The sequence below is a fragment of the Hylaeus volcanicus genome, unplaced genomic scaffold, assembly GCF_026283585.1.
Source record: "Hylaeus volcanicus isolate JK05 unplaced genomic scaffold, UHH_iyHylVolc1.0_haploid 12258___fragment_4___debris, whole genome shotgun sequence".
NCBI classification, from domain to species: domain Eukaryota; kingdom Metazoa; phylum Arthropoda; class Insecta; order Hymenoptera; family Colletidae; genus Hylaeus; species Hylaeus volcanicus.
In genome coordinates this window covers 34917-47592 of record NW_026531632.1, presented here as the reverse complement: position 1 = coordinate 47592, position 12676 = coordinate 34917, and the positions used below count along the sequence as shown (strand labels likewise).

General features: G+C 33.7%; 1 protein-coding gene across 1 annotated transcript in view; it reads left to right on the top strand.

Moving 5' to 3' along the window:
* The window catches only part of LOC128882201 (pyruvate dehydrogenase (acetyl-transferring) kinase, mitochondrial), a 35976-nt gene extending 23543 nt beyond the window's left edge, over window positions 1–12433 (top strand). The window contains exons 2-8 of the mRNA XM_054133793.1: window positions 509–716; window positions 1614–1798; window positions 3077–3241; window positions 4520–4695; window positions 5391–5615; window positions 7293–7531; window positions 8456–12433. Of these exons, the coding sequence (XP_053989768.1) occupies window positions 509–716; window positions 1614–1798; window positions 3077–3241; window positions 4520–4695; window positions 5391–5615; window positions 7293–7496 (1163 nt within the window). The 3' untranslated portion in view covers window positions 7497–7531; window positions 8456–12433. The remainder of the gene's footprint in view (window positions 1–508; window positions 717–1613; window positions 1799–3076; window positions 3242–4519; window positions 4696–5390; window positions 5616–7292; window positions 7532–8455) is intronic.
* The last annotated feature ends 243 nt before the right edge of the window (window positions 12434–12676 follow it).

Sequence of the window (12676 nt, the reverse complement as noted above, 5' to 3'; positions counted from 1 at the left end):
ATAATTTCTTATTTATTTGTTTGCAGTCCTTTTAATATTGTTCTGAAGTTTCTTAGTCTATGTTATTCAAAGACATTTCTTTTACCAAGTAACAAGAATTACGAACAGGAGTCTTTCTTCGTCAATGATACTTCATTTAAAACATTAAATACGGGGGTGAATCGCTACTCAACAAACTGTGATGATTTGTACAATGTGGATTCCGCACCAACTGCAAAATTATATTTTTTAATTTAATCTGTAACAATTCATACATTTTATTAAATATCACAGAATACAATTCTTTTTAAATATTCACTCTTTTATTTTTGCAAATACTTCATTTGCAGAGATTTGCAGAGATGATCTTGTGGAAGTGTTGGAGAAGGGGTGTTCTCTCGTATCGATAGGGGTTGGCCAGGGTTAAGAGGGTCGAGAACTATTGATTTAAACAAAACTGTGATTAATTACTCTCGCTTGCGTGGTTTTGTATACATATATATTTATAGGAAACCTTTTTATGTTTCAGGACTAAGTGCTTGCGAAAGGAAGTCTTTTATATTCTTAAGGAAGGAGCTGCCCGTCCGACTGGCCAATATAATGAAGGAGATCCACCTGCTACCAGACAACTTGTTGAGAATGCCTAGTGTGGGTATAGTTAATAATTTATACGTCACTTCGTTCGAGGATATCGTGCACTTCGAGAAGGTTGAAGTCAACGAGAACACTTTAGACGAGTGAGTCTCCAACGTCACAACATTTTCTTGAATCGATTCGCGGCAGAATTCTGTTTCCTCAAACTGTTCATGAAAATAAACTGTCTCTAGTAAAGGGGAGTGTCTGGTCCAGCAGGTAGAAAAAATCGACTTTTCGACTTTGCTTTCACAAAGTTACAGCGTCAAAGTAGACATTGAAATATAGTTGGGAGCGGTGGACGCCAAGTAGTATATTGTATTAAAATTATGTGGACACTTGGATTTTGGAGATTTCAATATTTTCACTTATGGGATGTATGAAGTTCATGGAGTGATTCCTTCAATAATCAGAGTATACAGGGTGTCCCAAAAATTTTGGAGTTCTTTGAAATAAGTGATTCAGGAGGTGATTTTAAACAACTTTTTCCTTAGCGAAAATGCTGTCCGAGGCTTCGTTACGGAGATATTAACGGAAAACCCCGACCAATTAGGGCGCGGGCGCCTAGCGCGTAGCCTACGCTACTGCGGCCGCCTAGTGCGTAGCCACGCCCACTGTGGGCAGTCCACCGCGGCGTACTCGCGCGGTGATTGGTCAGTGTTCTCCGTTAATATCTCCTTAACGAAGCCTCGGACAGCATTTTCGCTAAGGAAAAAGTTGTTTCAAATCACCTCCCGAACCACTCCTTTCAAGGACCTCTACCATTTTTGGGACATCCTGTATATTCATATTACATCTTTAGCGTCAAATTTTTTCCTTTGAACGTATCTTTATATATGTAAAAAGAGTTTCAAGAACAAAAATAAATTGTACATATATCTTAACAAAATATGCATTGGAAAAAAGCCATGGCTGAACCAACTTTCCCTTTAAGGAATCTGTTAAACGTTTCATGAGCACCGAATAGATAAAGCTAACTACAATTTGTTTCTTTCCGGTAGATTCTGCCAAACGTTAGTTAAAGTCCGTAATAGGCACAAGGATATCGTCGAGACGATGGCACAGGGTGTCCTGGAACTGAAAGAATCGCACGACGTTGACGTTCAGACGGAGAATAACATTCAGTATTTCTTGGACAGGTTCCTCATGTCTAGAATCTCCATTCGGATGTTGATCAATCAACACAGTAAGTTAGAAAGTGTATATTAAAACCACGATCGAAACTATCAAATTTCACTTTAATAATATTTTTGTTGTTTGAACGAAAAAATAATGTTTCTTTGGTCTTTGTCAGGAATCTGTAGCTTAAAGAATGAATAATACTTGTAATTCCAAATTAATTCTGTCTATTTTCTTATTTTATATCATTTATATGTCATTGTTATATAATTTTCTATTCGTAATTATGAAAAATAAGTTTTTCCCATTGTTTTAGTTTTTTATACCATTTTTGACTTCTAAGTATGTATAAGTATTATTCATTCCTTAGTTTATAGACTCCTGAAGAGGTTCAAAAAAATATATAAGGTGTCCAAAAAATATTGGATGTCCTTGAAAGGGGTTAGGGGGATGATTTGAAATAACTTTTTCCTTAGCGAAAATGTTGTCAGAGGCTTCGTTAAGGAGATATTAAGAGAAAACTCCGACCAATCAGCGCGCGAGTATGGCGATGGACCGCCCACAGTAGCCGTAGGCCACGCCCTTGGCACGCTCTGATTGGTCGGAGTTTTCTGTTAGTATCTCCGTAATGAAGGCTCGGATAACATTTTCGCTAAGGAAAAAGTTGTTTCAAATCACCTCCCGAACCACCCCTTTCAAGGACCTCCAACATTTTTGGGACACCCTTTATAAATCGAAACGTTAGATTATTTTATTGCGTTTCAATTTTTGTTGCGATAAAACTACTACTCTATAAAATTGACCAATAATTACATTGCGGATTTTTATGCAAAATAGAATCTTTGCAATCGCAATAGGAATTTATTTTAACTCTTTACAGTTGGAATTTTCCGATTTCAATACGTTTATGTCGTGCCTCTCTCGATATCGAACTGCAAGAAATTAATCTGCAAATATTATAATACAAACATACTTTCAAGTTTTTATATTCTTGCATATTGCGTCCATTTTGTACTTTCTCGCACATTCGAATGTTCTATAAATGCTTCTATAAATGCTTCTATAAATTCACCGTTATTGAAAAATATCTAACAGAGTAAAGAAACAGGTTGTTTATTTCTCGATGAAAAATAACTTTGTTTCATTGCCATCGGCGAGATTAGGAAATTAAACACCGTTATCAATAAGTACACAACAGTGGAGAAAAACAAGTGTTTTTATTTTTTCAAGTAAAAATAACTTTGTTTTGTAGTCGTCGATGAAATTAAGAGCGTCGTCGCGAATCAAAAGCGAATACTTTACGGCTTAGCGTCGGTTTTTTCAAAGAAACGTTTCTTTGTTGCAGCATTGTTGTTTGGCAGCGAACTAAACGAGCACAGCAGACACGTAGGATCCATAGATCCGTCGTGTGACGTTATCAGCGTCGTGAGAGACGCTTACGAGAAAGCGAGGTTGTTGTGCGATCAATATTATCTGGCTAGCCCGGAACTGATAGTCAAGCAACATAACGGCAAGTTTGAAAAATGTTGATACTATATGTATTCCTAGTAAGTAGCATAACATAAACAATTTTTTTGTAGTAGGTATAGTGAATATAGCGATATATATTGGCTATCGTGTAATTATGTAACTCTACGAATTGAAAGAAAAATCTTTACACTGTCGTTTGGAAGTTTGTAACATCTTAGAAGCCAATTTATACGTTGATGTATAATTATCCGGAGATTTTCGAAGCCAATATTTATATTGTAACATTAAACCTATCACGACGTATTAATTCTCATATGCAATATATAAATTATATATGCAATCGTTTCGTTGCATTATTCAATTTAGCATCTCTTGAAATATTTTTGCATCGAATTGAAAAAGAAGTAGAAATAAGTACAAATGAAACCTCGGTAGGTGTAGTATTAAAGATTATGGTATTATGAAAAAAAATTTTTCTACAAAACAGGATTCAAAAGTTTTATTTAGATATAAGAATACGCCCATTAAAATTTGACCTCTTAATATTAATATTAAAAGGTTCCGCGTAACACTTTTCTATTTTCCATAAGAATAACTTAGGAAACGTTTTCTTTTGCTTCTTCTGATTTTCATAATTGGTTAACTGACTTGCTAAGACTTGTAGCTTGAAAGAAAGAAATATTGAGTGCATATTGGTAACTGTCTGAGACGTATCCACATGTTAAAAGAATATAAGATATGAAATTTGGATATCTTATCGTTAGACTGTGGATTTTATGCATTTATTACATGCAATATGTACACACTACCCCGTTCACAAGTATATGGACATTGTCTTAATTGGAATATACAGGTGTTCCAGAATTAGTGTGAGAGCTAGAAATGGGGGTAGCTGAGACGATTCTGAACCACTTTCCCATTTTCAGCTCTTACATTAATTCTGGGACACGCTGTATTTGCTAAAGAGACACAAGTTTTCTCTCTTAACACATCCAATATTTGTCATACTTGAATAATGCATTTTTTAATCTTTTAATGCGAAACAATAAAATTGTTAATGAAACTAGTAGGTACAAAACAGTTTTATTTTTGAAAGATCTAAGGTCGTTCAAAAATTTGAGTGGCACTGTACATAGAAAACTTTGAACGTGGAATACTCTGAACAATTTTTCAATACGTCTTCAAATTTCACAGATAATCGGTCACCTTATAAGAATCATCCTGTATAATGAAATACAGTAATATTAACAATAACAGCACAACAATAATAATATATCAGTTACAGGAGTTTCATCGTTATGTATTACCTTTGTTTCAGAGCTTGAACGGTGTAGCCATATTAGGATAGTTTACGTACCGAGCCATTTGTTCCACATGTTGTTCGAGCTGTTCAAGAACAGTATGCGAGCAGTTATGGAACATCATAGCTCTGAAGAGGACTATCCACCGATAGAGGTGATAGTGTCGCGTGGTAAAGAAGACATTTGTGTGAAGGTAGAGTATTCGAGAGACGCATAATTTATATTTATAACTTATTCAATATTTGTTTCAAAAAACATTTTCAATCTGGGGATGAGTTAAGTTTTTTTCGTTAAAGAAAGAAAGAAATAAGTGCATGTCGGTAGAGGACTACTTATTTTATGTTTCTTAATTTGTTTTTGCTCCTCCTCCTATTTAACATATAATAGATTAATATTTATTGAGAAAGGCTCGCATTCGAGTCAAAAACAATCTTTATAACAAATTCTCAGTGGGCTACAAACATGAATTACCAGATCAATTTCTGTACGAGCATTCCTTGGCATTCTATGAATTATGGATTATGGATTCTAAAAATACAAATGTTTAAAAATTGTTCTTTTTTTTTTAAACCAGTTGAATTAAAACGCCCCACTAATCTTTTGTAAATTTCTGTTCCGAACAATAAAGATTCATAATTTTAATAAATGCTTGGAACCTCCTTTTATTTACTTTCAATCTTGTAATATAATATTCTACTAAATATCCTTAAATTTTAAATATGCTTAAATATTCTACTAAATATTCTTAATAATATAATTATATAATTATAATAATATTAATATTAAATATTCTTAATACTTAATATTCTACTAAATATCCTTAAATTTCATTCTTATTTAAATGTCATGATTGAAATCAAAGAGTATTGATTGAAATAATTGTTGCAGATGTCTGATCGAGGTGGTGGCATTCCACGTTCCCAAATGGACCATTTGTTTAAGTATATGTACAGTACAGCGCCTCGGCCAAGCATAACCGACCCTCACAACGTTCCACTCGCTGGATACGGTTACGGTCTTCCAGTATCGCGACTATACGCCAGATACTTCCACGGCGATCTTGTCCTTCAAAGCTGCGATGGTTATGGTACAGACGCTATCATATACCTCAAGGTACGTATCCTATTTTCCAATTACAAATACACAGTTACAGTTGTACAGCATTTTCCAAGGTACAAGTCACACCAAACAGCAGAATGTCCATAATACTTTTCCTTTCACTTCAAAATGTAATCCATAATGTACACTACGTTAGAAAAGATTCAGTTACAGTCAAACACATTATTTGATATAGATCAAAGATTTTTATTTAAAAAAAGAATAATTCTTAAAGTAAGGAAACAAATCAATCACTAGCTCCCAGGCGAATTTCGACTCATGGTAAGATAAAACACTTCCTTCCCCTTGGGATGCTTACGTAATCAATGAAGGCCCAAGATGATTAACACCCAAAGATTACAAACTACTAATTTAAACATGCAGATTACAATTAAAATTATGACAATTAGTTTGACATTCATGAGTGATTATCAAAAATAATGATAAAGTAATCGCTAGATTGCGAATGTTTATGCATTTATAACAAATGAAAATATGGAGAAATTTATAAGAATGTGCATAAATGCAAAATGGTATAAAATACCAACATTAATACACATGTTTTAATAAACATTAATATTGGGTCGTCCTAAAAGTTCATACTATTTATACTTCTGCTATTCAAATTAATATGTGAAACATACTCTTAAGTGTTATAAAAAAAGGTTACTTCTCTCTGATTTTACAATATTTTCTCACCTTCCTAAAATAGTCATTGTACCATCACTGTAACATTTTTGTAGTTTTTTGTTAAATATTGACACAGTCTCCAGCATGAACTTATAGGATGACCTGATACTTATATTTATATCTTTTTTCTGTATTTGTAAAAATATGAATTTGTATCGCATATATCCGCAATCTAGTAATCACTGTCAACTTTGCTGTACAGCAATGTGTTTACAACTTCTCTGACCGTGACACACTGTAAATAAAACAGTTTAAATCCCGAGATGCTACACACACGCTAAAGTAAAAATAACAGAGATAGTATCAAACATTATTTTATCAATATTTAAGAATAGAACATTGATAAGAATTTAAAACACACAACACAAAGATAAAAGTTGGATAGCGCGCACTTATGTAACCCAATGGATGCGTCTCCCCTTTCTTCAGAGCACTGTCAGTGAGTGACTTCTATATATACACTGTTGAAAATTTTGTGTTAAATTCAACACAAATCACATGTCCCAAACGGTCCACCAATACTTTAGCATTAATATAACATATCATAGTTATGTCAACTGGTAACACATACTCTATGTTGAGTACGTTGGTAACTTTAAATATTTTTGTGTCTAAGTTTAACTAATTTGTTTAACTAATAGGGTACAAGTCTAACTGTTTCTTATACGATATACTGTGTGAGAATTTAGTCAACTGTTATGTTGTATTAATTTTCAGATAACGTTAAAAATGTGTTGTAGTTATAATTTTTACTATTTTAACAGAAAACGTTTGTTGAGATCAGATAACACATTCGACTTTAATTAAGCTTACACTCGATTGTGTAAAATCATTGACACAAAACATTTAACCATTTAACATTTAACCAATGGATTTGTGTACGCATGAACACACAATTTTCAACTGTGTGAGGGCTCAAAGGACTCTAAACCTTCTTTTGTTTTATTTGTAATTGTGCCAAAATTTCCACCCCTAATTTACACAAAATTTTCTACCCGACAGGCTTTGTCCAATGAAGCCAACGAGCTGCTACCGATCTTCAATAAGACTTCGTCGAAATTTTATCGGACTGCGGTGTCCACCACTGATTGGAGTAGTCAGTGTGGCGGTGGAATGGCGACAAGACAATTACGTATGAGCCAAGAACAGGGGCATAAGCATCCACGAAAGGAGGAAAAGGAGGAAAAAGAAGCTAGGTATTGCTAGCGAAATTTCATCTCTGTAGATCAAAGAAAGGGGAAGTAAGTAGCCTTCGTTATTTTCGTTACTTTGAAATGTTATTCACTGCTTATAGAAATTCGATGCGTCCCACAGTGTGAAAAATAAGGCTTTATTCGCGAATTTATTATGAACAAACGAATCAATGGAATTATTTAGAATTTTATACGTGTTCGTATACGTGATTGAAATTACAGAAACATTTTTTTGGTAAATATTCAGTTTAGGGGAGGCATCTCCGATGACCTTGACCTTGACATATGTTGTCAAGGGCACCCTCCTGAGTAACATCCATGAGGTTTTAACCGTCGCTCGCTTTTTATTAAAAAGTTATTAACCCTTTGCACTCAAGACGTGACTCTCAGACTTGAAGTGTCAATAAAATGATTGTCGTTGAGGCAAAGGTGACCTGATTTTTAAATCTCAAATTAGAAATCTCATTTTCAAAGTCAATCTAAGCTTAGCATTCGTGATAATAGAATGCTAAGAAAGCATCTCGAGTTGCTGATAGATACCAGAAAAGAAGGCCTCGAGTGCAAAGGGTTAATAAAAATGTATTACAAGTATTATACTAGAATCTGCGATTCGATGAACTTGACCTTAACATATGTTGTTAAGGGCATCATTTTCATCAACTTTTCCCTATATATGTATGTGACGGTTGGTTTTAGTATCTGAGATATTTGCAAAAATATCTTATGATATTTGACTGCGCAAAGCAACCACCAAGCATTTCACCAAATAAAATATAACCTACGTTACTAAGGGAGGGTGCAGCTTTCTATTATTGAACAAAATTTTAGAATCGCTTCAATAATTCCACAGATTACCCATACCAGAGCCATGATTTACTACGTACAAACAAATTTGACCCCTTCATAGCTTAGTAAAAATGAACGAAACAAGGGAATTTCAGACTGCTAATCAAGACAACTTCTTTGCTTCAGGTGGCTCGAGAAAAAAATCTAACACGACTTCTGCGTGGCAAAATTGAAAGGAACAGGAGCCGATCTGCGATCGAAACCTCCGTAATCGAATTCGCATTTTTTCACGAGAGGATCGTAGACGACTGACCGTGATGGTGGCTGAGAGCTGAATCGTTGCTCGCAAGTATGACACTACATATCACACGGTAATCGAAAATCCGAACCCATTCCTCGTTGACCTGAACGTCGCCGCGTCGTCGACGCAACAATGAAGGTTTTGGGATATTAAGGTGTTCCAGAAAATATTGCACGTATCTCTAAACCCTACGACGACTTCTGAGGCCTCTATATTCCTTGCAGCTTATTTGATCCTACTTTCTCGTTAACTTGGCTTAATTTTATCGCAACTATTTTACTATTTTACGTATACAGTCAGTGTAATAAGTATTAGTACAAGAACTATTTATTTTAAATGGATTGCTGTACGAATACTTCTTACATTGACTGTAAATTATGTTGAAAAGTATAGAAACAATAAATCTAAATATTATATTGTATTGGGTAACGAATTAGTACTTATAGCTAATACCTATAACTGTCAACTAACTGTCAACTACAACAAAACATTGATTCGAACATAATGATCAATGATCTGTATTCGGTCTAAGATCATTTGTATTTCTCTTCAACATCATTCTAGTTTTTTTAATGGCACAAAACTACGCACATCTAACTTTGATGAAATCATAGTTGTTCCATTTCCTCTGGTGCGGAAACTGTGTCCAAGTCTGAATCAGGTATAAGCAAAACTTATTAATTTGTTTTATGAAAGGACTTTTTAGTATAAGAGGAAGTTTAATCTAAGAAAACATAGTGAAGGGGAAAGCACATTTTCTATAAATTTTTTCAAACAAATTGAATGAATTATATTATTTTAACTTATGTTGTTCGAAGAGTAACATTTGAACAATATTTCATAAATTTTTCATCAAAAAATATTCAAACGGAAAAGTATGAAACATATGTTTGTTGAGTAAATCGTTCTAGACATAAACATGATGAACAATGAAAACAGAAACATGAAATATATTTTTGTAATGACCATAAATTGAATTTCTCAACAATGTATCGACCCAAATAACATGCAATATTTTATGAGACACCTCAATAACGTAGCGAATTCAACACTTAGACTATTTCAGATTGTTGACTTGTTGTGTTTGCGCTTGACTGTCATGTCGTGATAGATATTAAATTATTAGCGTTGACTGGTATAGATTTAATAGATTCAAATGGTTTAGGCCCGAGTGTTTTTAAGTAAGCATTTTAAAAATAAAAAACAATGTTCGACACTTTCTTTGGACGTTTTGTAAAAAGAGATTGTTTTCTTCGTTTAATACTATACATGCGTGATTGTGTTCACGTTTTGCGTTTAGTAAGTCAGCATTTTAATTTTTAATTGGCTGAACTTTGTCTCAGGGCCCATTTTTATTTTTGTTAAAACTTATCAGATCTTGTAATTGTTGACCTGAAAAGTCCGAAAATGCAAGTTAAAAGTTTAGAAAACCAATATTTTAAAAGATACGAGTACATAAAGATAAGTCTTTATTTTTTGATTAGTTTTCATTTGATAGGTTTTAACAAAAATAAAATGGGCCCCTGAGTCAAAGTTTAACTTTTCTTCTAAAGCGAATTGCACACGAATAACAAACTGTGATTTAACACTCGATTTTAATTGATTAGCTAGACAAATTGTAAACGTGTTTATGTATGTACAGCGCCAACACGTGTCCGTTACCTGTGACGATGTAAAAAACAGATGTCGGTTTAATTGATTACTTCCGTGCGAGAGCTACAGAAACGGCGAAATGCGAGTCAAATAGTAAACAATACTATTAGGTGAATGCATAATTATACGACGTTTTTAAAGATATTATTAGAATATGTGAGAATGACTGCTCTAAAGAGTATTGTTTGTTTACTTCAAGAACTCCCACTGATTTCACAGGCAAAAAAGTACTGGTTCTCCGAGGTTATCTGCGCTTTGACAACAAGTTTGAGTCACAAGTTCATACAAATGGTATGTCATACTTTTGTCCTCTTTCGCAGCCACTAGAGCTTGGTCATCTGAATCTGATGGTCAGCCTCTTCTTGGCGTATACTTCAAGCTCTTATCACCAAACTTGAAGTGAGCAAACTATTCTTTACATTGACTTTAACTAATTGTTCCCTTTCGTTACTACCATCGTATACATTACTTATTTTTTAAATACAGGCACCAAATGCCAAACAGCGTAACATTTTATTTTTCGTTGTACTTACTGCTTGGTAATTACCAATAGATGTAACTGGATTTATAATTAATCAACCACTACTAAGCATCACTAATCAGTGGTACTATATACTATAGCTTAGTATAGTTTAGCAGAGTTTAGTGTCCTTGACATAATTGATGGTGTTTTGCACATGTTTCTGGGTTCAAATTGTACTTCCTTCTTTGTACCTCAAATCTTCTTCACTCGTACAGCAGGTGATCAATTGCATAACATTTTAAACAGCCAAATGCTGACACTTTACAACCGAAGAAAGGCGATAAAGTAAACTGAAATTTAATAATAGTTTCATTTATACAAAATCCATAGCTCAGAACTTTTTTGCATACGTCTCCTGAAAAAATTCTATGTCAAGAAAGAGTAATATTAAAATGACAGAAGAATAGAGAAAAAAATACGCCGGATAATTATGCATCAACCCAATATTAGCAGTCCTGTTCACAAGCCCAAAAGGTTACCTCACTTTTTCCATTAGCATGTGTGTCCTACAGTGACGCAGATGCTTCCCACATGAATCTCACCCGTGCACAAGTCTGCTAAATTTTATCAGTAATACTCTTTGCCTCTCTTGGAGGATATTGTATACAGGGTGAAGTGGAATTCGTAGTATATCTGCCAGGGTGTAATTCTATGTGAGAAAATAAGACAAAAATTTAGTATAAAACACTTTTTCGTCGATTGCTCATCTATCTAAACGATTGAATACGATTTGATTATTCTGTATTCTACCACCGGTTGTCTCTGTCTGAGCTAATGTTTGTAAACATTGACAACATAATGTAAAATGTAATGTAAAATATGTAATATGTCCAGAAAATTTGATTTGCAACAAAAGTGACTTTAGGTTGATAGAAAAATAATGTCGGTTTTTAAACTATATATTTAAATCCACGTATCATAAATTGACTTTCCTAAATGTCTCTACAACTAAATTGTCTTATTTTTTAATGTAGAATCATATCCTGCTCTGTATACCGTAAATGGATGGAAAGGATCATTACCGAAGTCTCTAATTTTCAAGTGAAATAACTTTTATAAGACTAAATGGAAAGAGAGTTCGAAGCGATCGATTCTTTTACACGCGGAAACACATAAATAGATACTTTCGTATGAATCCGTTTATATTCTAAGGTATTTACATGCATTTGCCAGGAGGATGTCATGATTTCAAAGAGTATCGTACATCTGTTCGATCACCATTTCCAACAGGAGATTTATATTTTTTGTATTCGTTATCCGTTATTCGAATAGAATTTGTCCCATCTCTCTTTTCAAGTTCGAAACGAAAATGACTATACTGTTTATTCGAACGGGATATTCGCAAAATGTATATACCTTAGAATGATAAATTATTTTTTTAAGTCTCTAAACTTAAGTAGTATATTGGAAGAAAAGGGAAAATATGCACAGCGTTAACGACGCGAAGATTTTGCATAATTTTGTGAGTTCTGTACAAAATTCGTGTCAAGAAGAATTTATCAGCCGCGAATGTATTCTATACGTTCCCCGTGTATATAATCTTAGATTTTTAGAGCAATCAGAACATTATCTGTATAGGCGATAAATAACTTTTAGCTGTAATTACAGACCCTAGAGATATTCAAGGCGTAACACCAGCGAACTCTTATAAGACAATTGTTAATAAATATATTATATAATAACTTGCCTACAGAGAGTTCGTATAAACCTGTTTCTTCATATTTATTGGGTAGTCTGTTCTCATCTTAAGTTTAAATGCTTATAATTACTTTAAATGTTACTGCAGTACAAACATGTTTACTGTCTAACGATGATTCCCATAAATCATAGCATTCAAAACTGCGAACAGCTGAAGAATAGCTTTTTCATGTTCATTGTGGTTAAACATATTTATTTTACTTATCCAGTTTGTATAGATTCTGTTCTTCCA